General features: G+C 37.3%; 3 protein-coding genes across 3 annotated transcripts; all 3 read left to right on the forward strand.

Annotated features, from left to right (window-relative positions):
• Positions 1-6,583: 6,583 nt before the first annotated feature.
• LOC118734396 (fork head domain transcription factor slp2-like) lies at positions 6,584-7,222 on the forward strand. The gene has a single exon (XM_036464119.1). It carries the CDS (start codon positions 6,584-6,586, stop codon positions 7,220-7,222), a length of 639 nt encoding a protein of 212 aa, XP_036320012.1.
• A 6,289-nt stretch (positions 7,223-13,511) lies between these two features.
• On the forward strand, positions 13,512-14,390 carry LOC118734397 (fork head domain transcription factor slp1-like). Its single transcript, XM_036464120.1, has one exon. It carries the CDS (start codon positions 13,512-13,514, stop codon positions 14,388-14,390), a length of 879 nt encoding a protein of 292 aa, XP_036320013.1.
• A 4,506-nt stretch (positions 14,391-18,896) lies between these two features.
• Positions 18,897-19,682, forward strand: LOC118734398 (fork head domain transcription factor slp1-like). Its single transcript, XM_036464121.1, has one exon. The coding sequence runs from the start codon at positions 18,897-18,899 to the stop codon at positions 19,680-19,682; it is 786 nt and encodes a 261-aa protein (XP_036320014.1).
• The last annotated feature ends 169 nt before the right edge of the window (positions 19,683-19,851 follow it).

Consider the following 19,851-nt stretch of genomic DNA (forward strand, 5'->3'; position numbering starts at 1 on the left):
CGTACCAGTTGTTCTTTCGGGCTCGCTGAAATCCGACTACTTCTTCGGCGGCGGTACTTAATGAGCGGGAAATGTGGTTCCACTGCTCGCATATGTCGGTTTGTTGAAGAGTGCTCTCTGAGAGCAGGTGTGAGAGTCGAGTAGCGAAAGCGCTGGCTGTCTGTTGTGATTGCAGCTTTTCGACGTTAAGCTTTCCTTGCATATTTGGGCGCACATTTTTTGCTGCACATAGGCGGGTGCGTATCTTGGCTGCAACAAGATAGTGGTCCGAGTCGATGTTTGGGCCTCGGAGTGTGCGTACGTCTAAAACACTGGAAGCGTGCCTTCCGTCTATCACAACATGATCGATTTGGTTTCTCGTTTTTCGATCCGGAGACAGCCAGGTAGCTTGATGGATCTTTTTATGCTTGAACCTAGTACTGCATACTACCATGTTTCGGGCCCCGGCGAAGTCGATCAGCCTCAATCCGTTGTCGGACGTTTCGTCGTGGAGGCTGAATTTTCCGACGGTGGTTCCAAAGATCCCTTCTTTGCCCACCCTGGCATTGAAGTCGCCAAGCACGATTTTGATATCATGACGGGGGCAGCGCTCGTACGTGCGCTCCAAGCGCTCATAGAAGAGATCCTTGGATGCCTCATCCTTCTCTTCCGTCGGGGCATGGGCGCAGATGAGCGAGATGTTGAAGAATCTCGCTTTGATGCGGATTGTGGCTAGACGCTCGTCCACCGGGGTGAACGACAGTACTCGGCGACGGAGTCTCTCTCCCACCACAAATCCAACTCCGAATTTGCGCTCCTTTACATGGCAGCTGTAGTAGACGTCGCAAGGCCCCAGACATTCTTTGCCTTGCCCCGTCCAACGCATTTCTTGGATGGCGGTGATGTCAGCTTTTGTCCTTACGAGGACATCAACCAGCCGGGCAGAGGCACCTTCCCCATTAAGGGTCCGGACATTCCAGGTGCATGCCCTCAAATCGTGGTCCTTTAAACATTTGCCGTGGTCGTCATCATAAGGGGGGGTCTCATCCGAGGCTTTGCCTTGCTTCTTCACTGGAAGTGGTTTTTACGTGGCGGGTCCCAAGCCCAGCGCACAACCCATTGCTGGGACGGGGGTGGTTTCGCAACCAAATACACGTTTATATAGCGAGCCGCTTGCTCCAAGCAGACACCCGCTTGCAGCCGCACCTACTGGTGAACAGACGCTGCAGACCTCAGTGAGCCCTTAAACCGAATAAGTCAGAGTGGCCCCACCGAAGCTCCCTCTCTTTCTGCCGTGACCCAAGGCTCCACTCGGATTGGTTGCCGCATCTCGCACATGGGTTGCTCACATTGCCCAGAGTGCGCGAACGAGGACGCAAGAGTCGGGATTGAGTATAGCCATGCAACTGTAACTGCATACCCAGCGCAATGACTATACCCCATTGCACTCCAAACTCTTCTACTCCTAATATTTTTGCCAATATCGGCATCGATCAGCAATGTAAAGGTTTAGCATGTCCGATTTGGTCCAGGCACGAATGAATCAATCCTTTCTTGGAATATTCCGTCCAGCACCAAATTTGTTAAGCCAGAAACTGGTCAATTCCTACAAGGATTAAGGCAGATCATAGGAAAGAAGAATAATAGTTTTCCTTACTGCAGTTTTTCAAGGCCATGGCCTTATTTTATCGAAAAGTCCATTTCCGGGGTACACTAAAAAAATTCTATATTTTAATCTATTTACTTGCATGTAAATTGATATAAATATGTATTTAAAAACTCAGCTTTTATTAATTTTTTTTTTTTTAATCATGCGTTCACATATTTACCTCTCGCCACCAGAAAATTATCTGTTGAAGAGACAAAGAGAAAATTATATCAGAAGTTACGGTATAGTGTAAATAACAAAAAAAAAAGATGCGAAACACAGCTAAGTTTCAAATAAATACAGAGTCGCACTAAAAAAACAGCAACGATAATTACAAAAGCCGTGTATGCAGCTTGTTTTAAGCAGATAGTAGCGTAAAGAAACATTTATTGGTTTGCAACATGCTATTACATTGTACATTAACAAGTACATACACATGTAGTATATGATGCATATGTATTAGGGTGAGCTAAAATAACTAACCTAACAAATTTATCACGTTAAAGGGACCTATTTACTGAGAATAAAATTCTCCCATTTGAAAAACTGCTTATTAAAATTGTAAAGTGTGTCGGTGAACAATTGAAGTTTTCCATGTGAACAACATGTAAAAAAATTTGTTTTCATTAAAAATGTTATAACTATTGAACCGTTTGAAATAAAAATTTATTGTAGGGCAATAAATTCTCTAAAAAATTTTTGTCTAGTCTCCAAAAAGTATATACTTACGGGCTATGAAAGTCGAAAAAAGCAGAAATATGCAGTATTAGGGCTTTGTGATTGGAAATATTCATGCTAAATGAAAAAAATTACCCTAAAATAATACAAAACGTGTAGAAAACGCTATACCTCGCGCAGCAATACCATTAATACATTTAATGGTCTTAATTGTCTCTGAGACAACTAACTTCAGGGCAATTTTTTAGAGACTTCAATGCGCTACAGGAATATGCCCAGAAAAAATGTTTTTTTCAAACGGTTCAATAGTTATAATTAGGGCTCGGAATCTCATGTAAATGCATGTTTTTATTGGGCATCTTCAAATGGTAATGGTTAAGTTATCTTTTCCCCAAGTATTCATCTGAATATCTTCTACCTCCGTTAGATCTCAACTGGTGCAGGACTGTAGGAGACAGCTGGCCTATATCTCGGATCAATACGAAATTATCCTAATATGGGCCCCGGAACATAGGGACATTTACGGAAACGAGGCAGCGGACGAGTTAGTAAGGTGCTGCTCGGCACTGAAGGTCTCCCACGCAAAAATTATCGAAATTTATCGCTTGAAGGCCAAGTAGAGGAGGAACCGTACAGGATCGTACAGGTAACCCGGCAGATCTGGGTGTGCCACGACCCACTTAAAACCGAAGCTTACCAAACTTACTGCAGTGTACCCTCCCATGCCGAAAGGATAGAAGTGCCCTTCAACAGATCTGTCGCATTTGCAATGAGCCTGGTTAAACCAACCAAACATTCATCTGAACTACTATGAAACTGTCAATGTTTCTATTTACACAAGAAACTTAAATATGTATTTTATTTTGAAGTAAATAATTTTTGTTATTCTCTTTTTAAAATACATGTGTTAGTAATTTTTGTGCCGGCAATAAAATAGTAGAAAATTGTTTTTAATTGCATATTTTACTTGTTTATGGCGCATATACTCGATATTTTAGTGCATGAAATTCCGAGACCTTCTTATAACATTCTTAATGAATCCAAATTTTTTACATGTTATTTACGTGCAATATTGCAAATGCCTACCGACAGCTTTTAAAATTGGAATACAAATTTTTCCAAATGGGAGAAATTTCTTCGCAGTAAATAGGTCCTTTTAAGGCCATACATTTTTTTTTTGGATCACCCTATGTGTGTGTGTATGTAAGTAACCAAAAGCATACAAATCTGGCACAAGATAATTCGACAAAGTAGCAGGATTTGGGAAATAATTGATAAGTACGTACGATCAAGACAAGTGCGCAGATAATGGTCTCATCGGCTTCGAAATCATGTTCTGGCCGGCCCAGATATTGGAGTTAACAACAGCAAACTGAGCATTACGAACTTCTCTGGCCAGGCAGGTGTTTCATTTGGGACGTTGTATTTGTGTGGACAATTTTGCCGATTTAGGTCATTTTGGTGTTTGGCTGTTTATCGAAAACGACATTTGCAATGGATACGAACAAAGTCTACTTAATGTTCTGTAACGCATCAGCAAAATTTATAACATTGCAACGTACTTTAAAACGCAAAAAAAAACGTAAAGTTGTCGTTCACATTGAACTGTACAGCGAGTTTTATTAGCTCAGTTATGCAGAAGCAGTGGTTGCATTGTTCAAATTTGCATTCAACTTTTAGTTGCACGGCCTTTCAACTAATCGCTTTCAACAAAGTTGGTAGCCAGCCAACATCCTTAGGGCCGGTTGTTCAATGTCCGGTTATCAGTACTTGCCGGGTAAACGTCATTATCGACGTTTTCGACATATGATCGATAAAGCAGTCGTTGTGTTTAACCGGAGCTACCCCGCTATGTCAATTTTTACGTAGAAATCAAAAACCAACTTACATATATATGTAATACTGTGAGTTTTCATAAAAAGTGGACTTAGAAACTGATCACTCTAAGCTAGCGATTAATACCGATGGTTTCGGACTCTATACATTAATGATACCCTACATGGAACTGCCTAGCGAAACCAAGTCCTTCTCCACCTGGACTTTGCAACGCAGTGGGGGCCTCACTCTTCCTCTGCTACTATCAGCGGGTTCCGAGTTGAATACTTTCGGAGCTTCTCCCGAAAACTAGGCCGCCCATCAGATGTTTCCATTGTCCATGTCTTTTTCAGTTCCAAGTACACAATCATATAATTTGTTTACACCTACGCAAAAACCGCATTAACAAAACCCGATTTAATAGCGCACTCGATGAAACTTTATTCAAAAGTTAACAAAATCTGTTGGTTTTATTCGACATTTGTTTAATAATAAATTTGCGCGTTGGACCGAAATGGAAGCGAATAGTAATACAAATTTATTGTAATTGTCTAAGATCTGACAAAGGCACGACCTTCACCCATCTGTTGAATGGATGAAATCTTTTTTCTATGACATTTAACGTGTTAATAAATATTTTGGGTTGGCTGAAAAAATCCTGGCCAGGATGTTTTTGATTAAATATTCAAAAACTAATATTATTTTTTTTTAATTCTGTACTCATTTGCTTAATAAACAAATAATATACCACTCGAAAGTATTAAGCCTATGGACTGTGAAAACGTTGGGTTGTCTATTTTTTTCCTGGCCTACCTACCGGGTTCGATTTTCGAACTTCGAAGGCCCATATCTCGATTTCGGAGGCTGACTTCAAAAAACGGAGAAATTACTTTTTTACCTATGACTCAATCTCTTAAAAAAATTGGTTTGGTCCAATCCCCAGCGGAGTGCTGTACAGTGTAATAATTCTAGTATCTTCATTTATGTATACATATTGTAACTATCCTTATATTATTATATCTTATAAAGGGAAGTGTCAAATTTGTTTATCTAAAACTAATAAAGTTTGAAGGACGAAATTCGAGGATGTGGTAGTTAACATATTAGGCATTGACATATATTATTTTCAAAAATAAATATTGGAAATTTCCAACGATATTCAAGGATAAAGTTTTAAAAGGACATTTTCAATACTTATTCGTCCTGGTGCACCCAAAAAATTTAATTTTTTTTTTCTATTCTACAGAATTTTTCCTTTTAATTGATACCCATATTTTTACTCTATGCACAATGCTCCGCATCTCTTGAATAATTTTTTTATTCAATCATATTCTAGAAATTTCAAAGTCCTTTTAAAAAAATCCTGACGTCAGAGACAAAAACTAAAAACGCAGTTTTACTATATTTGGTCCCCAGTTTTGTAAATTTATTGATTTTTTCATGTGTAAAATTGACTGTCACACGGTGTAATACATAATAGATCGGCGCTTACACATATTTACATATCGAGCCCTAACCGCCAAAATAACGTGACATTTTTTTCAAAATTTTCTTTTTGATGCAGAAATATTCCTAGAGCATCAAGATGCATTTCTGCATCAAAAATAAAATTTTGAAAAAAATGTCACTTACGTTATTTTGGCGCTTACACATATTTACATATGTATCGGAGCTCCTCCTCCGATTAGCGGCGTGTCCCTTGATTTTGTAACACAAAGGGAGGGGCCTACAGTTATACGCCGATTATATATTTCCAATTCAATGCCAACTAAAATCAGTATTTCGATTGATTTAAGTAAATCAGAATTTGTGCGTCATTTTTGTAGGTGAGATGCTAAATCGGCAAATTGTCAGTTTTTGGATCATAAATTATGAGTAACGTAAGTAACGTGAAGATGACAGAAATATTCGAAATCATGAGGAAATTCAAGGTACATAAATGCAATTACTTTTATAATTCATTGTAATGTAGATAGAATTACTTTTATTTAGGCTTCGAAAGTGGGGAGGGGTTTTATGTACAAAATTATAACTTTGCTCTGTACATTCAGAGTGTTTAAATCGGTAGCAATTATGTATGTAACAATTCTCAGAAGAAGGCGATTGTTTTTTTTTTTTTTTAACTGAGATAATGTTATACAACAAATCTTGCAACAAAGTCACTCGGAATTCAATTTACATACCTGCGGAAGCTGTTGGCTGCGACATTCGTCCTATTCAGAAACACTCATTCGAAACACTCACTCAAACGCAATGTAGAGTTTGAGAGTTGAGTGAAAGTGTTTGTTTTGATTTTTGGAGCGAAAATTTTGCATAGCATTTGGAGAAATCATATAGTTGTAATATATACAGGAATGTTTAGTATAAAATGCCAACGCTTCTATGGTCGACATCATTTAACTTTCGCCCCTTGCAGTGCTGTCATAAAGACGTTGTCTAAAGCAAAGGCCCAAGAGTTCAAAAATGGCGCAACTACATTCTTCGTATTCCATTCGATGCCTACTGGCCGACACAGATGTGTTCAACAAATATACTGTCAAATTTATTCTTGGAAAAGATCTCGTTAAAGAACGTTCTAGCAAAGCAACAAGCACCCCCTCGAATCGCCGCTACTTAGAAGGCACCAACTCATCGCCAATATGTGAAGGTATCACTTACAGAGCGGCCATCGCAATGGCCATTCGTAGCAGTCCGGGAAAATGCTTGCCGCTAAGAGCAATTTACCGTTGGATTGAAGGTAACTATCCGCATTTCTCCAGAAATAACGAAAACTGGAAGGACACAGTGCGCTACAATCTAAGTCATAATAAAATATTCGTGCGCGTTCCGAGGCCTGCAAACGATCCAGGTCGTGGAAATTATTGGACAATCGATACCATCGCTGAGGATGTGCAAACTAAAAATCAAATAAGAAAGCGGACGCTGAAGAATAAAATACAGCTATATCATCCATATGAACGCACCGAGTGCCCCGCGGGTGCAGCATATCCGGACGCCTGTGCGGCCTCCGTCAAGCAGTTTGAGAAATGCCCTCCAAAGCCCGTGCAACAAGAATACGCCTACCAAGCGTGGAATATTTTCACACATTGGCAATATCAATAGTAGTAGTAGTAGTTTAAAAATTTGTAAAACACCGAATTTAGTGATTTTTTTTTTAAACCAAGTATATGTATGTAGGCACTTTATATTTACGCAATTCTGTATTTATTTTTCTCATGCTTGGAAACATGGCTATTATTACACGCTAGAAACTAAGTTAGCTTAAATATTTGTTTAAATATAAGTTATGTATGTATGTATGTATGTACGTATTTGTATGTAATTATAATGCAAAAGTAACGTTCCAAATAAATATTTACGATAAAGTACCAGGTTGCTGTTTTATTATGACCCCAAAAAAATGTTCATCAAGTCAACAGTCTTGCAGAATTGATTTGAATTGAGACGACCAATGATATTGCAAAAGTAAACACTTTAGGACTTTCGTTGATTTGCGTGGCGTAGGGATGAGAGAAGGGAGTCGCCGCCTCGCGTGCGTTGGGTTGTCGGCCGCGAAATTACCTTAGTGGTTTATTAAGATAAAAAAATAATACTTACAAACTATTTTTCGTAACAAATTCGTACTAACAATATAACTATTTAATTAAAAATGAAAATCAACATAATTTCAATCAAAAACAGAAAATTTTGGCTTTACTTTGGTATTGTAGTTCCAACCACCAAGGAAAATCTGACGATCTTTCGAAACAGGTTCAAGCAATATTTAAAAATAATGAACCCCTAGTTCTAATTACATTCAAAAATTACGAAACAAATAGTTTGTAGAGAGATATTATTGTAAACCCCCAAATCAGGCAAAGGTGCAATACTCGTACCAATTATCATTCTACCTATAATGCAAAATAAAAAGTTAATTTGGACTCCGGACGCCGGTACATAGAGTTGTGTTGAGTTGAGTTGCAAGCTTGCGAGTTTGGCAACGAATGACTTTGCGCCGCTAACTACCTGTGGATGCAGACAAAGCATTTCAGCAAGCATTGCGCAATGGTTTACTTCACAAACTAAAAGCACTCCCTCTCGACTATTATTTGCTCCAACAAAGCTATACATATATAGTAAGCCGCCTCTTCTACAAGTTACAAACACAAAAACAGTATCTCTCAACTGTTCAGTACAGTATTTTTTGAAACAGCACAGTATTTTGATATGTCTAAGAAACAGTGTTGCTAACTTTTGATTTTCAAAAAGCACCAAGAACTTGGAAAAGGCGTTTTACTACACTAAAAGCACTAAACTTTTTTTAATCAAAGGAGACTTTTTTCATAACAGTTTGTATTTAACAAAAGTAAAAAATTAACAATATTTACAAGTATACATAGCAGAGAAATGAGCAAACAAGTTGATGTTTTCATAATATAACCTCAAATATCGCGTTTTTGGCACTTTGAGGTTAGGATATCTAAAAATTATAGTGCTAGAGCACTTGTCTGGCCACATTTAGATGCAGCACCAAGAAACGATGTGTTTTACTCAGGTGGTAAAACAAAACACAAAACTTGTATAAATAATTAGAAAAGAAAAAAGAAATACTTCACTTACCTGCGTACTAGCATTTTCAACGCGACTAGATTTTAACAAGGTGAGTTTCCAACTTCAGCTTTTTATCATTCATGGAGGTATTTTGGGGCATTTAAATTTGTAGATTCCTGTAAATTCAGTGCTGCCATAGCTTTATATATTTCATATTCTTTCAGGTTTTAACTATGTCGGAGAAGTTTTAGTTCAGAAAAAAGCACTTAAAAAGCACTAAAAAAGCACTAGGCATTAAATAATTTTTTTTTTGGCATTTCAATTGTCAAAAAGCACTAAATATAGTGCTTAAAGCAGCAAATTTCTCACCTTGTACAAAAATTAAAAAAATCAAAGCAGGTTGCACAAAAACAATTATTATCATGACGCCAAGGCCAGAGCGCTAATGCTTTCGTTTATAGCGATCAATATTCGTTGCAGTGTTTGCAAGGCATTGATTTGCTGCGCAAGTTCTGCTCCTGCAATCGTAATTAATTTCTCCTTTCAATTCTACGGTTATTGTGATTTATGTGATCGGCATCGTCTGATATTCTTGACTGCATTATTATTATTCTTTTTTTTATATTTCAATATCGATATTAGCATTGATGTATTAACTGATTGCTTTTGTTATAAGTTTTCATCACATCGAAAGCATTTGCAGCGGATGTACTAGTGCAGGGCTGGCAAACCTAGGGCATGCGTGCCATTGATGGCACGCAACCTACTTAATAATTTGGGCATGGTATTAATTGAGGAGACTCAATTCCTGACCCTACCCAATCGACACAATTTCTTTTTTTCGTTTAAATTGGAGATCAAAGCAAGATCATCTCACACCCAGGAAAACAGGCCAGAAGAGCCAAAAATGCAGACAGTAGCGAACAAAATCCACATAATTCGACATTCGATTCTTGAGTTCTATTGCATCAATAAATTCATCAGTTCTCAAAAATAATGAACCTCATTTCTTCGCAGGCATTAAATAGACGTGGCTGGCAAAATTGGTGGTTTTTACGGATATGCGCCAGCATTTCAATGATTTGAACTTAAAGCGTAACGTAATTATGATGCATAGATCTCTTTCGCGCTTTTTAGGCTAAACTGAAATTTATTGGTAAAGATATTGAGGCATACTCATAGTCGAAATAAAGTCGACTCTAAATTTAGTAGGAGATTTTTTGGCAAATATTACATTGATAATTATGTCAAAAAGCTGCAACTGACTTCAATGTCGTCTTCATTTTGACAATGAATATGCCCCATTGTTGCCAAAAATTGCAAAAGTTTCCCAAACTCAACAAATTTAGAATCAGATATGAATTTAGATGAAAAATCAGACAGATCTAGGTCACTGAAGAGTTTTCTTTGATAATAAATTCTCTCATCGACGAATCTTCATCGAGGTTTTCTGAATTCAAGAAATTATCGGAAACACTCAAATTTATTGTGTATCCTGATGTGACTTTACTTGATAAACTGAACTTGTTTGAATTTGCTAATACTAAAATTTTGGAAACTTGGAATTTAATTCGAGACATATTAGATGTCTGTAGAAGCTGGCGTTTAAACACAAGGTACATAGAGACATTTAAGAGACGCTTAATTCGTTTATTTTTTTTATTTTTTCACGTTTAACGTGCCAAGCAATGCCCCCAAGAACGATGATAAGGCAGGACTTTATTTGGCACGTCATGGCTACACTGAGAAAAGAGTTTAGTTACATCAACTAAATATGTTTTTCTCAACACATGATTTGGTTATAGTTACATTATTTGTTTATAGTTACCAAATCATGTGTTGAGAGAAATATATTTGCCTGACTTTTTTCTGAGTGTACATTGAATAATTCTTTAGAAATAATGGCACGTGCACATACATATGTATAAAGGTTCGCCGGGGTACAGGGGTACTAGTACGTTTCAGATAGCTGTGCGAACTATTGAATCATAATTTGATGCAGCTTACATATACAATGACTTACCGATAATCTGAAAAGAAAAAAAAGAAATCAGGACTAAATTTAAAAAAAAATTAGTTTCGGGTACCCCGCCAAGCGACTCACATGTTTATATGCATTTTCAAGTTTATCCAAATCCAAATGAGTAACTTGAAACATGCATTTTTTATACTGAAATTGAATGGCCATAAACCGGCTAACCCAATATATTTTTTTTTTAAATTTGTTGAATTTTAAATTTGAACCTTTGGTTTAGATGGTTTATGTTACTGAATGACCTATATTTTTATAAAAAAATATTACAAAGATTCTAAAATTCGGATTAACTTTAAAATATTAACATCTGAGTCTGCCCCTACCTGGCTACACCAATTATCTGAGTATTGTTTCCAATCGCTTGGCGGGGTACTGTACATGTTGGTATGTATACAAGCCTCAAGCATCTACATTTAGAATGTTTGTATGTAAACATTTAGAATGTAAAGTGGCATTTTTGTCGAAATGGCAACGTTGCGATTTTTTTTTAAATGCCGCACATATCTAAGTGAAAAGAAATGTTTTTACAATTATATTTCGAAGCAGCCTTAACTAGTCTACTTTTCTTTAAAGTATTCGAGGACAATAGAAAACAAAAAATGAATGTGCTTCGCGACCTTCATTGCAAGCTAAAATAAAATGGCAGTGTCGCGGTTTTGTCGCAAGGAAGTCCTCATACAAAAGTAATCCGCAACAACTTTGCGACGATGTTAAGTTCGAAAAGCACATGCATATACAATCTAAGTCATACTAGTTGCCCATATTGCTAGGACTATGATAATTCGCCTTAGTTTTTAAATGAAAAAAAAAATAGAATATATAATATATTTTTTTTTTTATTTTGTGTCCACGCATCTGGCATTTGATCCCTTTGCGACACGCCTTAACCGACTCCAATCGGGACCAAAATTTATACGCGTGATATCTGTGACCGTGGTATTAACGATCGAGTGGGTGAGACTGAAAAAATTCGTTCATTTGATTTTTTAAGGACCACCCTAATGTACATATACAAATGAAAGGATAAACTATTGAAGGTTATTCCCAAATTACCGCAAAGCTTAAAGTGAATTCGTTTTAGAGTTACCTATTCAAAGGAAATTTACTGTGACACCAAAACACTTGCAGGCGATTTCGTGGTAGTGCAAAAGACGTGGTGGGCAGGAATTCCCCATATTTCAAGTTGTATCGATTGTGACATAAGCAGCTGTAATCCTCTAGGTGAGAGCAGGGTATAACATATACATATATGTATGTAAGTCTGCTTTGAGAGATAAGTATTTTGGCAGCACAATTATCCGAGTGAATTTCCACAGACCCCATTTGATTTTATGTCCGTAAGTACTACGGCATAAATGGAACGCTGCTATTCTATAATTCACTCAGTATCTTTCGCCGCGCCATTTTTCTACCTGCTCTACCAGACAAACGGGCGCTTCGGCAAGCATGCCTCGACGTGTGGTGGTTGTCTGTTCATTATTTTTGATTGTTCTTCGGCCGCTCAGAAGCTGTAATCCCTCAACTAACGCTATGTTTTTATAACTTAAGTTAAAGACAACAAAAATTCCCACAACCCGGCTACCCTTTTTCTTCCTTTTTGTCGTCTCAGCCGCTATAATCCCCTTGAGTTATGGCTTAAGTGCTATTGAAGTTTGAAAACAATTGAAATCCAAGCGACATTTCGCATTTGAGTGTTTGAGTGACAATTAACATATCTTTAGTCCGTATGGTACGCTGTTCTGCAGGTTGTACATATATTTCCCTCAATGACAAGTAGCACCCAGCTTTAGCAGCCATTCAATAAAGTTTTCTGTTTTGTGCTCATTTTCAAATTTGAGTGACTTTTAAAGAATTTTTTGCAACTAATGTGAAAAACATAGATATACATAATAATTGTCTTAGATAAAGTCAAGTTTCGTATAGCCTTGACGAACTGTTTCTTTTTTTGTACCTGTTAACCACAGTCGCTACTTACTTTTCATTGCTCTATGCCGGCTCATCCGCAATAATCCCTCAACGCGTGTAACCGCGGATTATATTTAACCTTGAGAACAATGGACGTTTGAAAACAATGGAAACGTAGGGATTTCCTACTTCAAACGTTTGAGTGACTCTTTGATTGTGTTTTAAGTGTTTCGTGGAATATAGCGCCACATTATACCTGCCCTACGGGATGTTCGATCTGTGTCATTTGCTTCCATAGACAATTTGCGGCTATTAAAACTTTATAATCAATTCATCTATCTTAATTTTCAATTTACTAGGTCGCATAACGTTAACTTTTTTTAATTTAAAAAGTAAAATACATATACGTATATATAAAACTCGATTTACTTAGACACAAAAAATTTATAACGCAAGCAATCGTTGTCGCGTTTTTTACACGGCAGAGTATATCTATAAAAATTGAAAAATAGCAGCGTTTTGCCCCTAAATTTCGGCCACCTCTTTCCCTACCTGTTTATCTTAGGCAACCCCTTGCATTGTTCTTTGTCGGCTCAGTAGCTATAATCCGCCTAATACTGATGACAGGGAACAATATTTGGTAGTTTGAAAACAACAGAAACTTCTGAGTGACTTTTGACTGTCATTGATGTATGGCGCCACCTGCTACCTGATCTAAAAGTCACTAAATCTGTAATAGTTTTGGTTTCCTTGAGTGAAATTTTATCATCACTTGAGTGAGTTTTGATACGAAAAGATCTGAGTGGACTTTTTAAATCTCACATTGAGTGAACTTTAATGTTTGCTATAGATTTTCGATTTGAGTGTAATTCGCAACTGATCTGCTTTGAGTGCTTCCTGTATAGCCCGGGGAGTATAAATATGAGACGTTGTTGGGAGTGCATTATCAGTCAGTTCATCACACTTGGAAACTTCACTGTAAAGCAATTCATATTCGCCAACACGCTTAAAATGGCACCAATTTTCGAATCTAACTTCTCTATTCGCAATATTATTGGAGATAACACCTCAAATATTCAACAAAATATCAAAGCTGAGAACAATGCTCCGCTGACACCGCCACGCTCTGATGGATCAGCCTCCCCAGATTGCAGTGGATCAGAGGACAGCGAGGAGAGACCCGGTTTTACTTTCAGTGCGATGGTGGCCATGGCAATCCGCAGTAGTCCAGAAAAACGTCTGCCATTGAGTGCAATTCAAGACTGGATCTCGGACAACTTCCCTTACTTCCGAAAGGACCAACACGGATGGCAGAGTCAAGTTCGTCACACTCTAAGTACAAACTCATGCTTCATCAAGGTTCCGCGGCCTTTAGATGACCCCGGTCGTGGAAATTATTGGGCTATAAATCCGGCTATTGAAGACGTTAATGTGAACAGATCGACTGGTCGCCTCGTAATTGATCCCAACGGCGGTCAGTTTTCTGCGAACGGATATGGACATCCTTTGAACCAAGTAATTACCCACGGCGTTCCCATGAACCATCCACAATCACCTAATGCAATTTACTTCCCCACTCCTGAGGAACTTGGAAGAGCGCAACAGGCGTTGATGGTGCAGGCCATGCAAGAACAACAAATGTGGTTTCTTCATCATCAGCAACAACAGCAGCTCATACAACAGGAATTGATGAAAATGCAGCAGCAACAGTTCCAACAACAATACATCCAACTGCAACAAAAGATGCTATTCCATCAACAACAATGCGAATTTATGTTGGCCAAACAGTTGCCGATGTAGAAAATTGAACAAATCCACCTATGTGAATTTAGTAGTAAATTTAGTAGTAAACTTTAATTAGTTTTTAAGTGTGTGTGTCTGTAGAGTGTATATATGTATATAGTTTTAAATATCCCTTGATATACAATTTGTTTTACATGAGAATATTAAATTATAAAGTTCACAAGAATTAGCATGTGTTTAAATTTCATGTGAATAAAATCCGCAATAGATCACTTAAAAAACTGCGGAGGAAGTTTATTAGGTGCTAGAGTTGTGCCAGCGTAATGGGGCTCTCACCAATTCTCAAGAACCAATTTTCAAGAATAGAAGTCATAGATGGGCATGCTCGATTGAGAATTAAAGGGTAAATTTGTACAAAGTATACGAAGATATGGACATAATCATCGGCGTAGCCAGAATGAAATTTAGTGGGGGGCTCCACTCTATTAAGCTGGCATTTCAGGGTACTATTTTATATATATATAAGGAAAATTTGAAAGTTAGGGGGGGAGGGCTCGAGCACCCCCCTGCCCCTACCTGGCTACGCCCATGGACATAATGCTTCTCGTTCTGATGTTATCAATCATTCGGTTGAATTGAACGTACGGGAGTACTAGGGATGTTAATTTTTTTCGCTTTTTATGATCCGGGGATTTCGGGATGTCGTTATCACAATCCCAGAATCCCGGGATTAGTCCCGAGACTTAGATAATCGTTACCTTTCAACAACTTTTAAATCGAAAAAATTGCTTCTATCTCTCCTACCATAAAATAAATAATAAACAAATAGGTTTGAAAGCTACTTTTTTAATTAAAGTGGCATTTTTGTTTTTTCTCTCTGACGTAAGGATTTATTTTAAAGGACTTCATAATTTGAGGGATACGATTGATTCCAAAAATTGTTTACAAAATTCAATGCAATGTAGAGTAAACATATGGGTACCAAATGGAAGTGGAAATTTCTTTAGAATAAAAAAAATTAATGAATTTTTTAAGCTGATAAAGTTAGAAGAACGAAATTTTTCAAAAACAAATATTGGGAAATTTCAAGGATAAAATTTTAAAAGGATATTTTCAATACTTGCCAGTCCTTTTGCACCCAAAAATTGAATCTTAATAAATTCTACAGAATTTCCTCTTTAATTTGATACCCATATTTCTTCTCTAAGCACATTTCACTGAATTTTTGAAATAATTTTTAAATTACTGACGTCAGAGTGAAAAACTAAAAACGCAATTTTACTATATATATTTTGCTTTCGGTTTCGCGAATATATTGATTTTTTTCTGTGTAAAATTGACTACCGCACGGTGTTATAAGGATTACTGAGTTACACATTTGTAAAAAAGACATTAAATATTAAAAAAAAAAAATATAACCATCACTGGTCAACAAAAGGAGTTTCTATTATTGCCACCAGTGCAAATTAACCGTGATTATCTGCCAAGAATTTTTTGGGGACCTAAAAAAGGCCGGGATCCCGGGATTAACATTCCTAGTAAGTACTGTTGCACTTGCCGCTGTTTCTTTGTACTTGAAAACTTGCCAGCCAATTGAATTGCATCCAGAAAAAAAAAATCAGCTAAAATATTTTTCTCAACTCATGATTTGGTAACTTTGAACAAATAATGTAACTATAACCAAATTATGCACTGAAAGAAATATTTTTAGCGAGCGATTGTAAAAAAATCTTTACTTTTACTATTTGGATTTATAAGCATATTCTATTTTCCTACTTTTTTATTTTACTTTATTTTATTTTGATTTATTTCCCATTATCAATTTTGTTATTAGTTAATCAATTGAATTCAATTAAAATGTCAAAAGTTAGTAAATAAATAAAAATAACATTAAAACAAGTAAGAAAGTCTAAGTTCGGGCGGAGCCGAACGTTAAATACCCGGCGCACGTATTAAATATATGTTTTTCACCTTTCCGAAACCTACCGCTAGATGGTAAGCCGGGGTGTATCAATTTTGAGTAAATTAGCGTCCTTAAATTTCGAATTATTGAAGTTTCAAGCATTTCTGAAATGTACCGTTATATGAAAAGCGGCCGTAATTTTAGTCCCATTCCAATAATTTTCAACGGTTTTCTTTTATGTGGCAAGCACAATAAAAATACCGAGTTTGGTACAAATTGGTAGAACGGTTACCGATATACATATATGTGATCATAAGTGGGCGGTACCACGCCCATTTTCCAAAACTTTATCATAAACGTATTTCTTGGTAAAGAATAGTTGCAAGCATCAATTTTGAATAAATTAGCTTCAATATTTACTGATTTATCGAAGATTTTGTATTTCTCTAGATTACCGTTATATGGGATGTGGGCGTGGTTATCGTCCGATTTTAAAAATTTTCGGCGATTTTGTATGCTGTACCAAGGCCAACAATTGTGCTAAGTGTGGAAGAAATTGGTGTAGCGGTTACCAAGATATTCACATGTAACCATAAGTGGGCGTGGCTACGCCCAGTTTCCAAAAATTTATAATATTCTTATTTTTCGTATAAAAATTATTGTAAATATCAATTTTGAGTGAATTAGCTTCAGTAGTTACTAAAATATCGCAGTTTTCGTATTTCTGGAAATTACCGTTATATGGGAAGTAGGGGTGGTTACAGTCCGATTTCGCCCATTTTCAATACCAACCTACCTTGAATTAAGGGAAATCTACATACCAAATTTCGTTGAGATATCTCAATTTTTGCTCGAGTTATCGTGTACACGGACGGACGGACAGACGGACAGACGGACAGACGGACGGACAGACAGACATGGCTTAATCGATTTCTTTTTTCATCCTGATCATTTATGTATACATTTGTCTATATCTACCTCGATTCGTTTTGGCTGTTACAAACAACGGTTATGTGAACAAAATTAATATACCCTTATGCACAAGTGCGCTCGGGTATAAAAACTATAGAAGTTATAATTGAATAAATAAAAAAATTAAATGAATATTTTGGTGGCCGTGGGACTCGAATCGTCTGTCAAGGCACAATTTTGATGAGATCAACTGCGCCGTTAATCCGGATCAGCGTTGCCGTCTGTACATATATACTACTGCCTCAGATTTTCTCGATTGATCTGGAGATCCTTCAAAAATTAGTAGATTGAACTTAGCCCGAGCAACTTTTCCGTAAATTTTGTGCAGAATTTCAACCTTAAAACACTTAATGAGTATCTCTCAAAGACGCAGCTCTAAGTTTAGCATCCATTATTTATCTCCCAGGACTGGATAGCCCAATAGTTTGCCGTACATCTACAATATTCAACTTTTAGCAATAATACCTACTACCACACAAATAGAAGGATGATGAAATTGGAACAGATACTTCTTTTTATGAAAAATAGCAGGCAGGCTGGCCTTGCTGCCTCACGTGTGGATTCCCTTGCCCATCTTCTGGTGCAGTGGAAGCAAAGTGTATCTAAAAACAAGGAACGTCCGCACGAAGAGTATATTTAACTTATTTAGATTGGTTCCCATCACAATTGAGATTTGGTCGAAGTTCCGAAGCACCTTGCCGTGTCAGAAAGCTGCCACTTTAATGACCGTAAGTTCAGCTTTCAATGCTTCAGCTTTTCTCAGAACTATTTCTGCAGTGTCTGAAGGGTTCTGTTCTCAACAAAAGCTAGAGACTTACAAAATTAATATCAACTTAATATCAGGAGCTCTTTTTTTCAGGCCGTTTTCTTTTCAATTTCGAATAGGTAATTGTTACCTCCATTAATCAAAGTAAATTTTAACTATTTTATTTGGCATTAAATTTCTGAGCTCGACTTTGGCATACGAATTTTTGGGATTATTATCACTTTTTAATTTTTAATTTTTACTCGATTAAAGTACAATACCATCTCCACACAATTGATGAATAATTTTTTAATTCCTATTCTACTCGCACCTCATTAATTAGACTATGTTTCGCGAAATCATTCATAGAATTGCTTTTCACCTAATATTTAGATGAACCGTCGACGCTTCCTTCATTTCCATACCTGGTTGCTCCCGTCATCCGTTTTCATTGTTCCTTGCCTTCTCTGTCACTATAATCCTTTTAACGCGAATAACCGCGGATTATAGTTTTGAGTGAATTTCAAGTTTGAAAACAATTGATATCTGTTCTTTAACTTTACACGTTTGAGCTACTCGTTTAATTGCTTTTGTTGTATGCATTTCACTCAATGATATTAGCGCCACATTTTATCTTCCCTTAAAGTCACTCAAATTGTTTTAGTTGAAATCCTTAATTCTCATTAAAGGAAAATGAGTAATTCGAGTCGGTTTATTCGACCATTTCATATTGAGTGAACTTCAGCACTGCGTTTTAAGTGAGATTTTGTCCATCAGTATATAGATGAAATGCATTAAGCGGGGCTTCGAAAGTATAAAATTGCAGCATTTTCGAGGATAAATCATCAGTCAATTCACAACATTTGTATACTTCACTGAGGAGCAATACGTATCCCTCCGAAGGTCATAAAATTATACACACAACTAATCGATTTCGATCATAATGGCACCAATCTTCGAATCTAACTTCTCCATTCGCAATATTATCGGAGATAACGCAAATATTCAACAAAATAGGCATGGCTTGAATAACGCTCCGCTAACACCACCACGTTCCGATGGATCAGCTTCCCCAGACAGCTATGGATCAGAGGACAGTGAGGAAAGGCCGGGCTTCACATTCAGTGCGATGGTGGCCATGGCAATCCGCAATAGTCCAGAGAAACGTCTACCATTGAGTGCAATACAGGACTGGATTTCGCGCCATTTCCCATACTTTCGAAAAGAACAACACGGCTGGCAGGGTCAGGTGCGTCACACCCTAAGTACCAACTCATGCTTCGTTAAAGTGCCACGTCCATTAGATGACCCCGGTCGTGGAAATTATTGGGCCATAAATCCAGCTATTGACGATGTTAATGTGAACTCATCAACCGGGCGACTCGTATTCAATTCCAATGTGGCCCATTTCACCGGTAATACATATGGACATCCACTGAACCAAGTCATTACCCATGGCGTTCCCATGAATCATCCGCAAGCGCCCAACGCAGTTTACTTTCCCAGTCCGGAGGAACTTGAAAGAGCGCAACAGGCGATGATGTTGCAGGCCCTGCAGGAACAACAAATGTGCTTCCTCCATCATCAGCAACAACAACAACTCATACAACAGGAATTGATTGAGATGCAGCAGCAACAATTCCAACAACAATACATCCAACTGCAACAAAAGATGCTATTCCATCAACAACAATGCGAATTTATGTTGGCCAAACAGTTGCCGATGTAGAATGTCGAGAAAAGCGGTGTGGATATTTTAGCAGAATTTCAGTGATGGGCAGAGGGAACCACTTACATTGTCCGGCATTTGTATAGAGAGCTTAAATAAAGCTCTGTATTTATGCAGAGTACATACTTGATAAAAGATCTATCCAACCAACACTGTTTTCGAAGAAAAA

This window comes from Rhagoletis pomonella, unplaced genomic scaffold (assembly GCF_013731165.1).
Source record: "Rhagoletis pomonella isolate Grant_MI unplaced genomic scaffold, Rhpom_1.0 Rhpom_scaffold_00002, whole genome shotgun sequence".
NCBI lineage: Eukaryota > Metazoa > Arthropoda > Insecta > Diptera > Tephritidae > Rhagoletis > Rhagoletis pomonella.